Genomic DNA, 21,679 nt, shown 5'->3' on the forward strand with positions numbered 1-21,679 from the left:
GTTTAAAAGCCATATGTTCCCTCTCATACAAAATGTCTGAATATTTTATTAGTAATTGTTTGGTGCTGCTGTACAAAATCTGAATGTGGCTGTAGATTCATGAGCAAAACTTGTCACTTCAGTACAGTTCAAGAAACATACAAAGAAGTAGGTCATCTAATTTTTAAATCTTTTTTTATGTAGATGCTTCAAAGAATAATTCCAGCTGAAGTCCTGGCTAAAACATGATTAACAAGTTTTTTCCAATTTATTTGAATTACTTTTTAAAGGTTAAGGCTATATTTCTGTAATCTGCACATTTCTGCACCAGTTTACTTCTCTGGACCTATGCGCACTGGGGGTATTCAGCACAATGTGTTGCTGCTTGTGAAGGCCCTACCAGAAACCCTGAGAGCACAAGAACCCTTCTCTCAGGAGCTTATTGGAATATGCTGAATCGTATTCCCTAGCCATCCTGGCTTTGTCCCTCGAATGAAGGTTAGGCTGTCTGCTTTCTGCCAGTTCAGCCTCCCCTTCACAGAATGTCTGTTAGGAGGCTTCTGGAATAGATACAGACATTGGCAAACGTAACTCCTTGAGTACTGGTCTGGAGCCTTGAATGAACCAATGAACCCACAGAAGTTGTGTGGTTTGTTTTTTTGGTAGAGGATTCATCTTTTTCTCAATAAAATGTAGTGTCAGTCTTCCTGTGCAAACATAGTAAGATCAAAACTTACAACACACATTTAAAACATTCCATAGTTTGAGCAGCTAGTGGTTGGCCTAGTAGTAAGCAAATTAAGACTAAATTTTTTTTGTTAGGACCCTTTTGCCCCTACTGCCCCCACGTCCCTACCTAGAAATCTGGCTGCGTAGACAATGGCTAAGAAGACAATGGCTACAAGAGGAGTTTAATGCAACTTCTTAGGTGCACATTTGGTAACTCATAATATGCAAGTACCACCAATAGCATACATCCAATATGCTTGTTCTGTGTTCAGTTTCAACATGGTGTGAACATACAGCAGTAGTTTGCTGCAAACTGATGGAGTATCGTTCTCGAGGGAGGGTGGGGGTGGAATATCCCGTGGTCCTTTGTGTAGCTGAGCAGTGTGTATTATGGGATAGTTTTCACTGTAAGTTGTGGGATGTGAAATGGAAGTTAGGAGGATTCAGGTTTTAAAACCCCATGTTCTGGGTGTTTCATGTCATGCTTCCTTTTTGGATGAGCATTTTTGCTGTTTTTGCTTTCTGCCAGCATGGACCCAGAAATGCACTATGGTAGGAAGTGAGAGTATGCAGAGGCTGACTGGGCTGTATTACAGTGCACAGAGCCACATGTTCGGCTTTGGACTTCACCCACCTTACCACCAAGCAGAAGGAAAGAACATGTTGACTGAGTAGTTGCAGGAGGGTGATTGAGTGCATTTGGCTGTTTTAAAAGGCAGATCGTGTTGCTTATGGAATCATTTGGATGCAGCAGAAAGAGTCCAACTATTATAGTTGCTCTCACAAATATTGTGCAGAACACAAGAGGGGAAAGCCTCATCAATGGGTGGAACCGAGGTGCAGAGACTTGCTTGGCAGTTCGAGCAGCCAGCAAGGCATCCTGTAGAGAATACTAACGCAGAGGAGGATACTTTTAGGGATGCCTGTTGCTTGTATTTTGAATCTCCTGGTTGAATGTGTGTTTGTGTATCCTGCTGCTAATCCATGGGGGGCAAACTGGGACAGATTTTGAGCAGTGCAATACATTTAAGGCTGAGGAGGTGGGATATTGCCTATATACTTCTGTAAAACTTTGAATTATTTTAGCTGTATTTAAAGAATTTTGTGTTACATTAGTGATGAGTGAGAATGGACCAAAATGGATCTTAAACAATTTTTATTATGAAACAGTAACAAAGCCAAAAACTTTAATAATAAATACATAAATAAATACCTTTTTATTTGAAAATGCATTTTCCAAAACACTGTTCTGTTTAAAGGTTTGCTTTTTGTTGATCATTGTGAACCAAACTAAAAGCGCAACAGTGTAAACAGAGCAAAAATAACAAGTTTGCAGGGAGGAAGGAGCTTAGTGTGTATAGGTCTTGCCTCTTGTACTCAGTTGTTCTGGTGCGTGGCACCATAGTTCTGGACTTCTGGAGCTGGTGTTCCTGGCAGGCGGATGTTGGGCCTGAGAGGGGAGTGGCTTCTAAAAGTACTGCATGGATTTGGCATGGAGGAATTGCTGCTGGTGCCAGTAGCCAGTATTGCGGCCTAGCAGGAGCATGTTTTGTAGGAGAGCATTCTGTCTCGGGATTGTGTTCATGCATTGCCTCTGTGTATTTCTGTCTTTTTCAGTGCTCTCCTTAGCCACTGTGATGCTTTTCTTGACCATTGCCACAGCCCTTCTGGGAGAACTGGATTTCTTTCTTCCTCAGAGTCCTCATGTACAGCCTGCACCTCTTCGTTTGGGACTCTGTCATGAGTTCGCCAAACATTTTGTCCTGAATCTTCCTTTTTTGCAGATTTCTTTGGTTCCCTGCAGAAAAATGACTTTCTGACCAGCAGTCACAAGAGCAGTCATGGTACCCTCCCTAGCAGTATGTTTTAGCTGCCCAGGGCAGCCGGCAGAGAGGCAAATCATTGTGGAGCAGGGGGCAGGACTGGGGAAGACTGGGCTGGTGGCTCCTACCCTGCGTCGGGCTCAGTTGCTAGTACTGTCTGGGCTGGGGAGGATGGGACTTCCTCTTCCCCTGCACAGCATCCAGGGCTGAGTCAGACCCACCCCCAGATTTCTCCCGCAGCTGCAGGAAGCTCTGCAAACTTCCTCCTGCCCCTTTCCCCTGCTTCCTGCACCCATCGCTCCTCAGCTGCTGGGGGAGGGATCCCAGTACAGGGAGCTGCTCCCCCATCCTCCCAACCTGCATGTATTCAGACCCCCTCATACCCAGACCCTCCTGCCAAGCCTCACTCCCCCTCCCCCCGGAGCCCTGTGCACCTGGACCACCCCGATGAGCCACCTGGATCTCCACCCCACTCCCCCAGCATCTGGACCGCCACTGAACCCCCCGACACCCCGAACCCCTCTGCTGAGCTCAGTTTCACCTCTGCTGAGCCCCACCCACCTTCACCTGGGCCCCCCTTCAGAGTCTCATAACAGTTACTCCCAGAACCCCTCAACAAGCCCCGGTGCATCCAGATTACCTACCCCCCCCCAGCACCCGGATCCCCCACTGAGCTGCCCACACCCGATTGCCCCCGCATAGAACCCTCTCAATCCATACCTCAATCCCCAGACTAAGCCCATCCACACTTGGATCCTGCTTTGCTGAACCTGCCTGCCCACACCAGGTACACCTGGTATGGAGGCTCAAGGCCTGGGGTGTTTCTGGGGCAGGTCCGGTCCTTGTGCTGTGTCAGGGTTGGGTGCAGCCTCACTGCTGAATCTGTGTCCCCGGGGGTTGCTACGCAGTGATCTCCTACCTCTGTGCAGCCAGTGGCCTGTGCTTCCCAATGCCATGCTGGAGCCTCCATATTTATTTAACAAAATTTGCAGCATTTTAAAATATGGTGTGCAGAAGTTTTAACTTTTTTGCACAGAATGCCCTCAGTAGATTAGGAAAATCAGCAGTGAAATACTTGCTACTCATCAGTGACTTAGCTGAGCACTTTTGTGGCCAGTCCCTACAGAGCTCTTGGGCACTGTTTTGCCTGTAACACAGTCACCTGATATAGCTATCTACATGTTAACCTAGACATCAAGGAGCTCTTCAATCATGCAAACTTGGTTTGAGCTAAGACAATTGAAAGATGCATACTTTTTGCCCATAAAGACGTAACCTTGAGGACTTATAAAGAGGAGTTAGCAGAAGTCTAAACTATGGTGGCTAGTCAGATTTTAATGTTCAGAGTGTGTAGTGTAAATGACTTGGGTGAAGAAATTTTGCTTTTGCTAGTTTATTACAGGATAATATTTATACTGTGTATAGTGGCCAGGTTTAAACCTTTAATTTTTCATGTGCCTAGAGTTGGCAACCTTGAAAATAAAGCAATCAAGAACCTCCATGTGACTTCCAGAGCATTTACAGTGGGAACTTGAAAAGCTTTTGGGGAAAAGCAGCTATGGGAGTTAATATGGGAGGATGTTTTTGACTGGATTCTCTAACCTTTGCTAGACTAACTTACAAAAGAATTGTAAAACCCAAGAGTAGTCCTGAATGAAAATTGTTTAACTATAAAAATATAAAGAACACTAGGAAAGCTTGGGGTCCACTGTATTTGTACACACTGGGGCTCCAGTCATGCTTAAGGTATTTAGACAATACCATGGTATAAGAGCCATTCTACATTTACCAATTGAGGTTTCAACGTTGGCCATGATGATTCAAGGTTTTTTTGGTTGTTTGTTTTTGTTTTTTCCAGTGATCATCAGTAATTGCATAACTTGTAAACAGTACTCGGTAACCACATCTCTCTCTTCTAGTACCCAGGAGTGAGGTTTGTACAAGAGAAAAATGAGTATATGGATTAGACTGGGAAATCGAGCAACTCTGGCACCACTGAATGTTTCCTTAACAACTTTGTAGCTATAGAAACAGTGTTGATGAACTTTGCCGTTCAAAGTGACTGACTGTTAATGCAGCTTGATTTTACACATTACACAGTCCAGTTAACCCCACATGTTAGGTCTGAGGAAGAATGTAAACCACATTGTCTGTGTTTTCTTAGGGACAAACATGCTATAGTCACTCCAGGCAGCATGATGGTGCCCAGGCAGCATGATGGTGCCCGTCTTTTCTTTCCCCTCCACCTTGAAACCTATTGCCCTTGAAATAGTGAAGTTGTTTTAAAGACTACAGGTTTTTTTTAAATCATGGTTTAAATCACTCTTTAAAAATATCAATTACTTAAATCAGGTTCAGGCTTTGTAAACCTAATATTCTTGTGCTAATGCAACTTACAATTTAGTGCATTATAAATTTAAAATGCTGGTTCTGTTTTGTTTTTGTTATCCTTCAGGTAGTGACATTATCTTATTTGTGTGGTGTAGGCAGAAAATAAACTCTCTGTTCCTGCAAACACTTAAGTAGATACTTGAGTCTTCTCACATTGTTAATCCCATTCGCTTCATTGGGAATGCCCATGCTTAAGTGTTTGCAGGAACTAAAGCTGAATTTATTACATTTTTCTTAATGGTATTAAAAACTTTGAAACAAAATTGCTTCACTGGCAATGGAAATGTACTTAGATTTTTTTCAAAACCATAGCACAGATATTGTGAGCTCTCTTGCATACACAGACCAAAACTTTTAAAAATAGGAGGCTAAATTTAGGCTCCTAAGGCTTTAATAAAAGCATCTGAGTGACTTGAGCACAAATCCTATTGATTTCTAAGTGCAAACCATGATGGAAGGGTACAACCTGGTCAAAAGTATGTCCGCTTGATTGGCTTGTGAAAATTCAGTGTATCAGATGGTGGTGTTGGTTGCAAATATAGCATGCGTTATTTGCTTATTAGTGTTCTCCACAGGCTGGATTTGATTTAAATCACAAGTCAGGGAGACTTGATTTAATCATGGTTTTCTATATAAAAGTGCATTCTTGTTGGTTGCTATAACCTTTAATACATATTCTTCACAACTCAAATAGATGTAGGTTTCATTTTTAGAAGGTACACATACGTTCTTAAACAGTGATTTATTTTGAAAACTTTTCCAATTTAGTTTTACAGCTATATCAGAAAATGAATGATTGGTTATTTCATTTACTAAAGGTAATTGAAGCAGATATTTATGAAGTCATTGGGAGGTGAACTATCTCCAATTCAACAGGTTAATTATTAATATTTGGAGGATTTTCTTGCCATGCTCTATTAAGAGGAGAACATCCCCCAGATAGACATGTAAATTGTTTTATTTAACTACAACAACAACGTTATGTATTCTGGTTTTTTCTTTAACAGCAAACATATGTCTTGACAAAACAGGCATATGTCCCTCACTTCTCACATTTATCTCCAGACCTCTTCTCCTTGTCCAGATCTATTCTGCCCCCAACCATCTTCTATTCATTTAACTTTTTGAAACTTTGCACTTTTAGAGAGAGGTAAGGGATTAACTCTTTGTACACAAATTTGCAGAGACAGCAGACCTCAAGTCTATTGTATTTCTCACCTCTATATATTTATTTATTTAAAACGTTTTTGCTGTTAACAAGCATGTTACCTCTGGAGACACAAATTCACAGTTTGAGAACTGCAAAACTAAGCATCTCTGATGGTATCTTCTAGACTGAGCACTGAGTTCTATTGGATAGATAGAAAGATGAACCTAAATAATCTATACAGAAGCCTGTGGGACACCATAAGATTGGGTCCCTAATCCATGAACTATTGGAACTCATTTACAAAACTTTGCTTAAACCTTACATGAATATATTGTGTCATACTATAGAATTAGAATGTATAATACCTATTCCATGGTGAGATATCTTTGAGCTATAATATATCTTAATTCAAACTATTTTTAGATAAAATGCTTTTTGAGGAAAAAATCAGAAATCAAAAAATCAAATTTAAATAAAAAATCAGATTTTTTTTTATTTTAAAAAAATCATTGATTTTTATCCACCCTGGTTCTCCCAGTAAGCATCTCAATGAGGCCTGAGATGTCTTTATTTCCTCCCAGTGTAGATGAGTGTGTTGAGTGAGATTTCTTAGCAGGAAAAAAGTATGTAAAATCTGAATTTTATTAAGTAGGAAATTAAAGAAACAAAGTACAAAATGTTCTGTTTAGCAACTTAAGACTAAACATGAGCGAGAACTAAACTAGCACCTTGTCAATACATTTTTTCATATTTTCTCCATCCTTCCTTAGAATCACCAGAACATACATAAAGAAAATGGTATGGTAAAGCCACAGTAAGTTACTACTTGGCCACAGAATTTCCCATTTTGTTTCCCTGTTAATGTAAATAGTAGAATTGCTTGCCTGTGAGAGCACTAAATGAAAACTTTCAGATCAGTAAGCAAGCTCTAGTTTTAATGTCCGTTTGTTGCTCTGTTGTAGCAAGCTTTCTCTTCACATTTCGTTAACATGTCTGTAACATTCCATATTCTGTATGAAAATATGCTTATGATATGAATGACATAACTGAGATATACTTTATGTAAGATGGCTCATGTGAAATATACTTGGAAAGGTTACGACTTACTGAATGCGATTATCCAGATACAGAAGTGATACAGGCATACAAATTGAAGTTAGGAATATTGACTATGTATCTGTACTTCAACTATGCTGCTTTGGGTGACGCCCAGGGCTAACACTTCAGGTACAACAGTGGAAAAGCCAGGCAGGGGGGATGGCCCATCCGTGAGGACAATGAGCTGTGAAAAACTTGGCCTTCCTGTGACACTCCATACTGCCACTGACTCCTGGATGCTGTGATGCTACAGAGTCAGGTGGTCTTGTCACCTGATATTAAACATTACCTTGGACTTCTTGTAACTTTCTACTGCAAAGAAAGGGGGGGGTCAAGTTTGGGAAACAAAGGATTCCCACCTAATGTAAATCCTATTTAAGGGTGGGGAGGAAGGCAAACAGGACTCCTCCTCTCCATGGCCTGTCTGCCCAAGAGGAAAGACTGCAAAAGGGAAGGCAAGGGGGGAGTCCAGACTGAGACAGGGGTCCAGTCTGAAAAGAAATATAACTGGAATTCTGAACCACAGAAACTTTGCAAACTGCCTGCAACAATATCTAGGGTGAAAAATACTATTTGGCCTTGCACATTTTTTGGATCATTCACACCTCATATTCAATGAAATGTATTCTAAATGGGGAGGAGAGACCACCAGGTCTCCTTTCCAGGAAATGTAGTGGAAAAATGACTCATAATTAAATCTGGTCAAGTTCGACAGACACAAGCATGTTGAGAAACCCTGTTCCAGGAGAGAATTTGCTCACAGATTTGGTAAGTTGGGCCAAGATAGTCTCCATCTTGTCTGTTGCTGTGGGTCTCAAGGCAAATTTCTTGGAGATTTATGCCGCCTTCTGCCAATTCAGCAATGGTGAGAGGCTTAGGGTTGAATAGAGTTTCTTCTGAAAATTGGCCAACTTAACTCTTTAGTTAAATTTTTCCTATACAAGTGTCGTTAACTTAAACAGCATGTATTCTTTCTTTCTCTCTCTTTTCCTGTCATCTCTCTGGTTACACAGAGCATCTTCTAAACCTGAACTAAGTGTGAAATAATACAGGGTCATCTTCCTGAGTCTGCAGGCATGGGACCATCAGCTGTCCTGCTGTTCAGAACTTGTTAGGCAGCAGCAGAATAAATGTTAATTGCAGCAATTTAATTGACAAGACTTGACTTACAATCTCCTAGGTGGCAGTGAAACTTCTGAATAGGTCAGTTTCATGCTGATGCTTCTTGGGAAAGGTCTGAGCAACAGCTGAGTAAGACACTGTCTGTTTTCCAAGTAAAACTGAAAAGATGCTGGGAGATGGGTAACTTGGTTAGACGCTCACTACCACTTTGGGAGAATCTTGGAATTTATGAAGTGGATGAGAGGAATAGACACTGTTCCTTCCAGTATCCAGAAGAATTTTTGTGTTAACAGTGGAGGCACATTTCACATTAGTCTCACATACTAGCCACAAGCTATAAAATATAGGAGTTCCCTAGGCTGTGCCAAGAGTATTTTGGTTGTAAGCCAAGCCCATGCATCCGACGAAGTGGGTATTCACCCATGAAAGCTCATGCTCCAAAACTTCTGTTAGTCTATAAGGTGCCACAGGACTCTTCACTGCTTTTACAAGCCCAGATGATGGGAGGTTGGTTCTGTTCATTATTCCTGGACAATGGGACCTGGTAAATGTGTCAAGCCTTATGGAAAGGATGAATGGGAGAGTAGGCAGATGGAAGAATGCCTAGTTGTGGATGGGAAGTAGGGGAATTATTGTTGGGGTAAAATAGAAAAGATCAGTAGAATGAGTGAGCAAGTGAGATTTTTGGCAAAAATGGCATAGACAAATGGAGGAGGTAGAATTACCATGTAGGTAAAGAGTGGGGGGAGAGAACAGGAAATAAACAATGCAGGAAAGATTCTCTTGTAGTAAAGAAGAATAAAGTGAAGTCCAAGAAGGGAAAGCAAGAGACTATTTAAAATAAACCTACTCCTTTAAATTACAGTGGTGTGGTGACAGAGGCATTTTTGCTTTATGATGAGGACAACTACACTTAGTCAGAATTTGAAAGCCTTATGTAGATAAGATATCTAGATATGTTGCAAGGCTTTCTGTTTTAGAAAGTTAATGCGTTTAGTAGAGCACTTAGAGTGAACTAAAATAACAATGAAGGTACCTAAGCATGCTGTGGTATTGGTTCATTAAAGCTGTTTCCCTTTAAACCTGCAAGCGCATCAGATATATTGGAGTTGTACAAGAGGGAATAACAAGTTGCCTGAGTAACTACTATATTTACATCTACTTTTGGACAAGAGATTGTTTTGTATTGATATATTTATTTTCAAAATATTGTTTGGAGAGGAGAGGAATTTGGATAGCTTATGACTCTTGATTACAAGAGTTGTGACCTTTAATTCGCTTTTCTAAAAAGTAGTATCTTAGTGTATATATATATATATACTTTTATAGAAACACTTTTGGAATATAGTAATGTGCACAACAGCTTCGGTAATACTTTTTCTCTGATTTTATAAATTTGAATCAAACTTACGTGTAGCTCTGCTTTAGATACTCTTGTACAAATATTGATGGTTGTCATCTGCAACTTCAAGAAAAACAGGTTTAGGGCATGCTTGCACTTTGGTAAAGACATAGCTAAAGTAGTTTGGTTTAAGGTAGGGTGACCAGATGTCCCAATTTTATAGGGACAGTCCCAATATTTGGGGCTTTTTTAAAATATGGGCTCCCACCCCCTGTCCCGATTTTTTTTCACATTTGCTATCTGGTCATCCTAGTTTAAGGAAACCTCAGGAAATGTCACAATTAAATGCTCACAGGTCTTAAAATATTAGCTAAGTCTGCTATGTTTTGGTTAGGAAAACTCTGACTAGATATTACAGTACATATGACACATTAAAACATTGCTCTGTAACTGGGATTTGGACTTTGAGTGGCAGTGGCATATGAGCTCTCTGCACTGTTTTAAATGTACTATTTTTGGCATCTGGGTGTTGGCTTGTCTTTTCAGAAGGAGTAGAAAGTTAGTTTAGATGTGCAAGAAGGCGATTTGCAATGTGAGCTCTCCTGTAGTACAACTTCTTCTTTAAACATGGGTTGCTGCTTCAGTAAAGAACTAACTACCAGCAAAAATAATGAAAAAACTGGCCTGTTACAAAAATCTGGGGAAGAGGAGGCACCAGAAAGCAGGATAAGTAAAACTTTACCTTCAATTTTAGAAACTGTGGAAAGTATGGCGCTGCATGCAGCAGAAAAGACAGCTAATGGGACAGCTGCTTTAGTCAGCATTGAGTGCATTCATACCGATAATTGCGTGGAGTCAAATCCTAAACGTGGGTTCTGGGGTAGAAAAACAAAGTATCCTTCATACAAAAGTGTGGAGAACACTGACCGTGAGCCAGTCACTAAAAGAAAGTACAACAGACCTTTTAGCTTTTTTCTTTCATTTAGTCATATCCTAAAGGTCTTTAGTAGATATGAAAATTTGGAAAAGAGTAAAGAAAAGGAAGCCTGGGATGGCAGTGAAAGAATAATTGAAAATACCAGTAGGAATACTCAGTGTGTGAATAATACAGAAATCTCTCAATGTAATAGTCATAATGGAAACAAATATATTCTAGCCAGAGAGCCATGTTGTTCATTGGACTGTGTTTCTCCTTCACGGGAACCGGTGTCTGTAGACCAAAGCTCACAAGAAGAAACTTTGTTAAATATGAGTTATCTGGAATATTACCCAGTTAAATATGAACATTCACACACACAGAAAGAAGAAACAGTGGAGAATGTTCAAGACAACAGTCGTGACAGCCATAGAAAGATTTCAGTTGCATCACGCAGACAAACAGCAGTTCCAGCTTTTACCTATATTGATATAGACCACAGACAACATAGAAGAGAGGAGTTTTATAGTATTTGTATTGTAGATGCTGAAGATTTGAGAATGGATGAAGAGATGCCAGCTACTGAGCGTGGAGTGATTGTAGCAGACATAGATAATTCAGCTGTTACAGTTGAAGGAATGTGCAATGTGGTATGCCCTCTAGACACTAGGAAAGAATTTCCAATCGTGCAGCCAACACAAGTGGAAGCAGAGTTTAATACACAGAAAGAACCCTCTGTAGGTGAAGAGAAACATAGCTCAAACCTGCAAAAAGATGAAACAAAGGAGTATTGTCGTATGGACGTCCAATCATCTTATAACAACTTACTGGATAGCAGCTGTCAGACATGTAAGCTAAATATTGACACTATAGCAACAGATGGTTTAAGAACACTAGTATATGATGAGTTTCCTGAAAATAGAATTCAGGGATTGGATACACTAGATAGTAGTGTCAGTTTGAATGAATCAATTAATAGAAACAATGAGTCTGTAAAATTTATGAATGCTCTCAGAGAAGAACAATATTGTTCTTATTCAAAAGGTGTGAAACATGTTGACAGTTCCACTTCTGACATTTTATTGGGTTTAAATGCTAAAGAATATAATTCAGGAAAGACTGAGAGAAATTGTAACATTGAGACCACATCATTTCATTTAAGTGAACATTTACTGAAAACTGAAAAGGAAGCAAATACTAAACAAAAGTTACATGATTCTACAGGTAACTTATGTTTTCATTTAGACAGTGATTCCTTTTCAGTGAAGCAAGATCTGGAAAACCTTAGCCAAGAGGATTCCCTACTAAAGCCAGAAAGTAAACTAAATTCTAATGAGAAAACAGACAAATTTCAGACAACGTGCTGTGAATTTAGAGAAGAGGCCCCTTTTACTACTTGTGAATGTGACAGTAAATTGGAACAGCTCCTGGAAGATGAAGAGAAATACACAGATGAAATTTTGTGTAGCTTGGAAAATGCTTTGGTTGCAAACATGATTAAAATGCCCTCAAAATTGAAGAGTGTTTCAGATTTTCAAACTGATATGAAAGGCAGCACTGAAACAAAGAGAAGGTCAAATATTTTAAGTCCTAATACTACGGAAGATGACAATCATGTGAGCATCATTGGGCAAACTCCTTCATATCAAGCAGATGATATTCCTGTGGAAACTGGTTGTCTGAGAAGGACTTCATTAAGGGTAAGAAAACATACGTTAGCATCTTGCAAACCACATAACATAAGTACACATGAAATAATCAAAAAGGAAAACTGTCTAGTATGTCAGCTTTCACCAGCACTGCCAGAAAATAAAAGTAAATTATATGACTATTCCAGTTCATTTAACAAAAACAATATTTCCTCTGTATCTTTGCTGGCATATTCAAATACGAATAAAATGGACTTGAATTATAAACAAGATGAACTATGGGATAAATGTTCATTCCATGCAGTGGAAAATGAATTGAGTGCTGGGACTGACCCTGCCAGATTAACAGGTGGTGGTGTAGAAATGGTAAAACAGCCAAAACTAGAAATGCATCAACGGGAGACGGTAAATAATGAAACAGAAAATAGTGAGCCAGATTCTGAAGTTACCATTTTTGATCATGACAATAATACAGTAAGTCTCAATAGAGACTTAATGCACGATCAGAACGTTTTCTCAGTTATGCATGATAGACCTGTAACTTTGGAAGACTGTACAGATGATAGATTAAAAATGGGGAACAGTTTCAGAAATCATGAAAGAGTGAGTAATCCATCAAGCCAAAGATCCTATTCAAATGTTCTTCAGAAAAAAGTGAGAAAGTGTGATGTGATAGATAACTGTGACAATACAGAACTAGAATCCATTTACATTAAAAGGTCTACTGAACCTTCAGCTGAAGAACTTTCAGAAACTTATGAGAAATGTGTTTCAGATCTACAGGAACCAGAATTTCAAAGGGGTGAAGAAAACCTGTGTCAGAATCAATCAAAGGAAGAAAATGTTGTTTCTAATACATCAACTGGCTACACAGAAGCACAAACCAGTGAGAATAAAAAGTGGTTGGGAACAAAGAACACTGAATCTGAAAACAGCAGTTACACTCTAGATGCTGAAATGAAAAGCTTAAAAACTCTTTCCACCGCCAATCACAAACAGACGGAAACTTGTGATCTGAACACATCTAATAAAGATTTTTGTGGGGTTTATACTGACCCAGAGCAGGTAGATAGATATGCTGCTACTCCTTCATATGAATTACCTAATGTCCGAGTTGTTGCCAGAGAACTTGAGCAAGGCAGTGGGAGGTGTGTTCTAGATCTGATGGAAGATATTTTGAATGAATCAGAAAATACCTGTGAAGTGGATACACCAAATTCCCATGATGAAATGGGTTCACAGTTCTTAACTCTGCAGACTGATGATGCTGATTTAACAAGTCAGATATTTTCTGACACCATTTTTAGTGGTAATAGTGAATATCTGATGGGCTATTTATGGAATACTGCTACTTCTAACACAGTTATGGAGAATAACAGACAAAACATACCTAATGAGAATGTCCAGAGCCAGCCTCAAGATTTGACAGTTTCTTCATTTGCTATAGAAAGAGATCCTTATCAGTTACTAGTAGCAAAAAATGATGGTATTTGGGGATGGCAAGATGAGGAATTTGTAAGTATTTTTATAAGCATGATTTGATCATTTACAGTATATTAGACTTTAAAATGTGGCTAAAATTGGGAGCTGGAGTAAATCTAAGTCCAATTTCTGATTTGACTAAACAGCACAAGTTTCATATACTCTTTCAAAAAGCATATTGATCAGTTTTGGCTCGATAAAATGACTTTTTGTCATGCTGATATAGTCCAGAAATGTTACTGACCATTGTTAAATCTAGATCAATGCTGTATTTTTGTAGTTTAGAAGTTCAATCCTTGCCAAAGTATGTGGATTTCCAGAATTGAGAATTGCTGTATAAATGAGATCTTGCTACAACTGTTCATCACAAGTAAGGAAGCTATCTGAAGATTGTCAGTAGTCCCCTTCACTGTGGTATCTAAGAGCTATATTTATAAACACACAAAATAAAATTTTCTATTCTAATGTAGTCTACATCACGTATATTAAAAACTGCTGAGAGCCTGCATCACTTACAGGGAGTTTTAAATCTTAAACTTTTTTCAGAGTAGTTCAGATCAGCCCTGCAAGGCGTTCATTTATTTCAGTGGGAATGCCTCATGTTATGTCAAGATTAATTAGATTTTTAGAACCAAGCAAACCTTGTGTCTGCACACTTCACACCAAGTACTCCTCACGAGGAAGGATGGTACAGTGGTGTAGGGCACTCTGCTAGAACATGGGAAATTAGAGTTCGGTTTCCTGCTCTGCTATATGAACTTGGGGAGATCACTTCGACCCATACTTGAAAAGGTAGTTTAGGCATTGCAGTCCTGAGTGGAGCAACACCTAAATACATGTTTAAAACTCTGCGCCTTAGTCTCTGTTTCCCATCTGCAAAATGTGATAATAGCACTTCACTTCCAGAGGTGTTGAGAATAAATACATGGAGAAATTGACACTGAGGTACAATAGTGATGGGGATAGATACATGTGCTATACATCAATCTTGCTAATTTACCCCCATCCTCCCCATCTCAGTCTCTTATAGCATGAATCATTCCCATGTTCCATCACTCACTTCAGCTCATCAGTTCTCCACACCCCTAATTGAATCACTTTTCTCTCCCCCTCCCCCCCATCCAACCCTAAAATTCATCACTTTCCTCTTCTACCAAATCTGTTACATTATAATGAGTTCCTTGGTGGCAATGGCAGCAACATCACACCCAACCTGGGTAGGCCTCAAGTCCTCCCTGATGGCAAATGCCTCTCCCTTTCCTTGCTGCTCCACTTCTGCTGTTCCTGGGCCATGGGGCTTCTGCTTTGCCCCCTCCTTTATTTAGGGAGGAGGCATGTGGAGCTCCTGAAATCTTTAGTTCCTTCCTGGAAAGGGATTAGGAACTTGGGTATCTTCTGCTCACCTTTGAGGAGGGAGAAAGAGGCTCCAGCGGCACTAAACAGGAATGCTCAGCGTTAGGTCTTGGCCAACTGTGGGAGAGAAAAGAACAAACTTGACTTGCAGCTCCTTCTCCAACCCTGCCTTGGTTCACTAGCAAAGCAAGTAGAGTTACACTTGGCCTGTAGGTGGATCAGTAGCAGCTGCTCTTACCTTGAACAACAATTTCAGCACCAGATTCACATTTTTAAGGTCCTTTGCAATCATAAGGGCTGGGAATTTACTTTGTTTTAAAATGGAAGCTGTTGGCATTGGTCATAATCACTTGGGAAAGCTTCCTGTGCAAGCAGGCAAGTGGGATTTTGCAAATCTGTTTTAGGTTAACTAAAAATACTTACTCTACCACTTTCTTTCTTTTTAAATGTTGCAAGCCAGAGGAAAACAGTGGTTTAATTTCTTCACATCTGTTTACCCTTTGATTTTGTATGTGTGTACTAGCACAATGCGGCAATGTTTGGGTTGCAAGCAGTTCAAAATATAAACTGTTCACTGAATACAGGTCTGTTGCATCTTACGGTCATTTAACATGCGCAATTTCAGCTTTACACGGTCGGCAAAAACAAAAAAAGAGGAAAAAATAACAATTTTAACGCTGTACCTGTAGTGCGGGCGATTCCGCCCGCCATTCAACTCAATGTAATTTTGACTCTACGCAGTTTTCGCTTTACACGCTAACCACGGAACGGAACCCCCACGTAAGATGAGACTTGCCTGTACCATCTGTAATACTTTTTAACCAACTAAAATTTGAAACTTTTAAACTGAATTTTGTGAGCTTAAGTCTAGTAGTTGGTGTCAAATAGCAAGTAAACCAATTGGAAAAATGTGAGTAGTCTTCAGAAAATTGAAAATTCATAACTTTTTTGTGCTTGAAAGATGAGATAAAATGTGCCATAACCTGTTGTGCTGGAAAATGCTTGAAATGCACGGTCTACATTGAAATGCAATGTGCTGACATGAGCTGGCTCTGTGATCCTTCAGCAGCATAGGGCCATAATTTTTTTTTTTTTTGAAAAGCTGGACAATAAATAACAAAGCATGCCTGAATTCAGCAGCATTTAAAAGTGTATTGCCTGCCACACACTCATTACCCTTTTAAACTAGTATTGACCTCCTGGTTGTAAAAATGTATGAATTGGCAGTGTAAATGGAACAAAATTGTCTTCAGCACCATTTCCATTGTAGTGATTTCTATAATGATGCTGGAAATAGTGTTGTCCTGTCCTATTGATACTAATTGTTCCCAGTGCTGGTTAAGGGAGAGGGCATACCAGTGTCAACAGCATCAGTTCAGTTTGCTTGTTTAGGTGGTGCTAAATGAACATACCAGATTATCATGTTTTACTACCAATTTTTTGGCCTTCTTCTTGCCAAATGGTATTACCCAAGTTTTGTCATACATACTTCATATGATGCTATTTTTCTCCTCTGTTCTTTCACAGGAACAGGCAAGGGAACAAATCTATTAGGGGGCTGGAGCACATGACTTATGAGGAGAGGCTGAGGGAACTGGGATTGTTTAGTCTGCAGAAGATAAGAATGGGGGAGGGGGATTTGATAGCTGCTTTCAACTACCTGAAAGGGGATTCCAAAGAGGATGGTTCTAGACTGTTCTCAGTGGTACCCGATGACAGAACAAGGAGTAATGGTCTCAAGTTGCAGTGGGGGAGGTTTAGATTAGATATTAGGAAAAACATTAGTCTTTGTAGCCTGCAGAAATGTTAAGTTCTACACAATGGTATCGTCCTTGCAAGAGTAGTTACTGTTTCTCCTTTTTCCTCAATACGATCATGTGGTGAAGAAACTTGGGATGCTCTCTAGCATTATATGTCAGGTTTCTTTTATGTCACATATATAAATGTGACTCATCTACAAAGTACATAATCCAAAATTTCTTTTGTAGGAGTCAACCAAGGTTTCTGAGTTAAATCCTAATGCAAAGGTATGGGGGAATCATATGTTACATTTGGAAGCTAGTGGTGCCACTGATGGTAGCGTGAACAAAACCTGGGAAGAAATACCTGACCATCCTCCAGATTCCTGCAAAGAAGGTATGAATAATAGTTTTAAAAGCTTCCGTTCTGGCTGAAGTAAACCCAGTCCAGAACTTGCGAGTAATGTCACAAATTTTCTAATGTAAGACACACACACACACACACACACACACACACACACACACACACACACACACACACACACACACACACACACACACACACACACACACACACACACACACACACACACACACACACACACACACACACACACACACACACACACACACACACACACACACATGAAAATGATTAAGAAAACAAGGGTATTCTCAGATTTCTTCCAGAATACAATTCTTTACTGAGGTTTATTTATATAAATCAGTTATTGCAAACGAAAGTTTAGACCTCCTTAATGAAAAATCCACTTCAGACATTTTCTTGTAATCCTTGCTACAGGACTGGATGCCAATGGTGATGGTGACAAAAAGCAGCAAAATGCAGTGTTAACAGAACTGCAAGAGCCAACGCTAACAGTTCCAGGGTCGGACCAAAGAGATATGAACCCTTTGGCTCTTGATAATTCAGAGTATGAATCGATACATGAAACCACCCAGACAGGTAAGAAAAGCAACTTTCTTTATGCTTGGATAGAAATTAATTGTAAACATTGCCCTGTAACTGAATAATGAACATATATACAGTAGAACCTCAGATTTAAACACCTCAGGAATGGAGGTTGTTCGTAACTCTGAAATGTTTGTAACTCTGAACAAAACGTTGGTGGTTCCTTCAAAATTTTCCATCTGAACATTGACTTAATACAGCTTTGAAACTTCACTGTACAGAAGAAGGCTGCTTTTAACCATCTTAATTTAAAAGAAACAAGCACAGAAACAACTGCCTTGTCATCCTTTTTTTTTAAACTTTCCCTTTATTTGTTTAGTATTTGACGTTTAACACGGTACTGTACTGTAGTTGCTTTTTTGTCTCCGCTGCTGCCTGATTGCATACTTCTGGTGTGTGGTCAGTTCATAACTCTGGTGTTCATAAATCTGAGATTCTACTGTACTATATACAAACGTCACTGGAAATAATCACTCTTGCTCGTCAAACTAAACATCTTACAGAATGTGTTCAAAATCTAAATTCTGTCAAAGTACAGTAGTTTTTCCTTAAAAATTAACATGCTAATATAAACATGGTTCTTGTACAATACTGCATTTTGTGGGTGTTAAATATACAATAAGTGTAGGTAGATGAGCTAATAAGTGTCTAATACTTGTGTGAAACAAAAGACAATATTAATTGGTATAAAGACTTTTTAAAAATATGAATTTTTTGCTTATCCTCTTTTTTTTTTTTTTGGTCTTATGAAACTGTTTCACACATTCTTCTGAGTTCCCCCTTGTTACAAGCTTCTTAATGAAGCTCTAAATGACCAAACTTTGTAGTGGTCTGTTTTAGTAAAGTTTTCAGACGACTGCAGCAAGGTCTTGCTATACTTACTGTTAACTAGCTCTTTTTTTAAGTATATATTATAATGATTATGTAGCATAGTGTCAGGAATAGAGTCCAGTTCTGACAGTTTAGTGGCATAACAACTAATAGCTTCAGGGATGGAGGGAAAGGAAAGGGAAGAGAAATAGGTGAAGGTGAATTAAGGAAGAAAAACAAAAGACTGTAATGGTGGTGGGTTCTAGAGGTCATATTTTTCTGCAGAATGGAAGAAATTACTAAACAGGCAGTAAATAGTCACTGAACATTTAGTTTATAGCATGTTTGGTCTTTGTACATACCTGCCATTGACCTCATTGGGAGTCTTCACTCTAGAGTGATTGTAGTATGTAGTCCTAAACTTGTACACTAGTCCAAGGGCAATAATTAGAAATGGAATTTGACCTTCTTGACACAGAGTTTGACATCCCTGGTCTAGGAGACACAAACATAACATTTTGCAACGAGGGGGAAAATATATTGGCTGATCAGATGTAGCTGTAACCATTTGTACATCAATTGCGTTTACGAAAATGGTACTGTAAAATTGTGGTTTGAGTTACAGCAGCTACGTCTTTCCTTCGGAGTTGTAGTGTTTGTGAATTTGGAACACGGTGGTGAGGGCATTGAGAACTGATCCATTTTCACCAAACTTCATTGGACCTTGGCCCCCTTCTGATAACAAAAAATACTACACGATCTCAGGAGAGTGCACTGAAGCCTGAGCCGGCCCGAGCTCTGCCACCCCATGGGGGAGGGAGGAGCAAAGGCAAAGCCCAAGAGCTTCACCCCTGGGCAGGGGGCCTGTAACTTGAACCCCGCCACCCAGGGCTGAAGCCCTCAGTTTTGGCTTCACTGTGGGACTTGGGCTTCAGCTCTGGGCGGTTGGGTTCAGATTACAGGCCCCCTGCCCAGGGCTGAAGTCTCGAGGGTGGTGGGGCTTGGGCTTTGGCTTCGGGCCTGGGCCCCAGCAAGTCTAATGCCCTCCCTGGTAATCCCATTGAAACAGTGTCGTGACCACTTTGGGGTCCCAACCCGTAGTTTGAGAATTGCTGGTACTTCACTGCACTGCGTTCTTCCTATTTGCAAGGGGTTACTCAACCTTGAATTTACTTAAGTTTCTTTTCAGTTGTGTAAGTGTGATAAAACCAAGTCTAACTCAAGTATTTACATACCTTACCATCAAAAAAACCGAGGAGTCCTTGTGCCACCTTAGAGACTAACAAATGTATTTGGGCATTAGCTTTTGTGAGCTAGAACCCACTTAATCTAGCCCACGAAAGCTCATGCCTAAATAAATTTTAGTCTCTAAGGTGCCACAAGGACTTCTCGTTGTTTTTGCTGATACAGACTAAGATGGCTACCACTCTGAAACTTGATACCTTACCATATACTTCCAGCTCTTCTCTAAAGCTCTTCCAACTGCTGGTGGGCACGAGACACTTAGATGACATCCAGACATGTTGCTTTATTAATCTTTTATATTCCTGATGTAGGGATTATTAATTCCTTACTTTTCTAATTGTTAGTCTTTTTTTTTTTTAAGTATCTAGCGTTAGGGGCTTATTAATGTTCAAAGTGTAGGCTACAGCTGACCCTGTGTATGACATTTTGAAGAAGTTACTTTTAGTACTTTCTGGCAGAATTCACTTTTAGATTTCACTGTTTCTATTCGATTTAATCTTACAACCATACATCTTCCATACTTAGGAGGAAATGACCAATTGCAGCCAGAAGGTCAGGAAGACCTGCGAGAAGTGCTTAAAAAAACACTGGAGTTCTGCTTATCTAGGTATGTATAATACGTAAATATGGGAGATCGTAGGATAGTTAGGATCCTGTTATATATTACTTTCTATCCCCAAGACGTGATGGGATCTCTATCTTCCAAAAGTAAAAACTTAGTGGAAAGGAATAGCAATATTAAAGGAAATGATCCATAGAAAAAGTACAGCATGTAATGTTACTGATATATTCTGTAGCTCAAACAGAAACAATGAATTCAATGCAGAAATTCCTGCATCGGGTGCTGTGACCTGTTTTATGCAGGAGGTCAACAATAGTTGCTTCTGGCCTTAAAATTCATGAATCTACTGCTCTGAAATTCATAACCCAGTTTTATTCATCATAACTCTGTACTACTCATTACCTTTTTAATGAATTTAGATTAAGAGGATAGTGAAACTACTATGAAATAAATCAAATACAATTCATAAGGTTGTCTTGTTTCTGTACCAGAGGGCTTTGATATGCTTGTGCATTCTGCCTATGCATCTGTATTTGAGATGAAGTAAATAATTCCTTTCATCCTACATGGTTACAAAACTAATACAAGATGTTAACCCTTGAACTCCTGTGTTACCACTTAGTTAACATCCACTTACAATTGAAATAGTCCATTGAAATAGTGGAGTTTTCAGGACCTTGCATATTCAGGAAGATGGATCACTTGCCTCTTCCAAGTATGCCAGCACAATTTGTGGCAGTGAAATGGCTAATGGCCGGTGGTAATTCTAACAATTTGTTTGAAGTGGAACAGCAAAATAATGATGCTGAGTGGTTCTGATGGGAAAATGAGTGAAAATATTCTCAAGATAAAGGATGCTGTAAGAATCTGGTACTTCCTACTTTATGGAGATGGCTATAACGTTCCACCGTGGGAGTTTGTCTTTGCAAATAATGCTTTTTGCACATGATGAATTTAGTGGGAAACCAGGATTAACCACTTATTTTTCTTTCCAACAGAGAGAATCTTGCCAGTGACATGTACCTTATATCACAGATGGACAGTGATCAGTATGTGCCAATAATGACAGTAGCAAACCTTGATCATGTCAAGAAACTCAGTACTGATATGGATTTGATTGTGGAAGTGCTGAGATGTAAGTAAATGGTATATTTTGACAGCATCTTGTAGTTCATACTGAATGCTTTAGGACCTACTAAATATTTGCAACTTAAATAAGGCCACTTAAAACTATTGAACATGAACGAATATTCAGCCTTTCATATAATGCTAGCACATTCATATTTCAGTGCATTAGACAGAATTTCGTGGTTGCTAGT

At 39.5% G+C, this 21,679-nt stretch overlaps 1 protein-coding gene across 1 annotated transcript in view; it reads left to right on the forward strand.

Annotated features, from left to right (window-relative positions):
- The window catches only part of LARP4B (La ribonucleoprotein 4B), a 99,309-nt gene that overhangs the window by 44,126 nt on the left and 33,504 nt on the right, over positions 1-21,679 (forward strand). The window contains exons 3-6 of the mRNA XM_045006217.1: positions 17,023-17,170; positions 17,576-17,737; positions 20,324-20,405; positions 21,359-21,495. Coding sequence (XP_044862152.1) covers positions 17,023-17,170; positions 17,576-17,737; positions 20,324-20,405; positions 21,359-21,495 — 529 coding nt within the window. The remainder of the gene's footprint in view (positions 1-17,022; positions 17,171-17,575; positions 17,738-20,323; positions 20,406-21,358; positions 21,496-21,679) is intronic.

This window comes from Mauremys mutica, chromosome 2, assembly GCF_020497125.1.
Source record: "Mauremys mutica isolate MM-2020 ecotype Southern chromosome 2, ASM2049712v1, whole genome shotgun sequence".
Classification (NCBI taxonomy): domain Eukaryota; kingdom Metazoa; phylum Chordata; order Testudines; family Geoemydidae; genus Mauremys; species Mauremys mutica.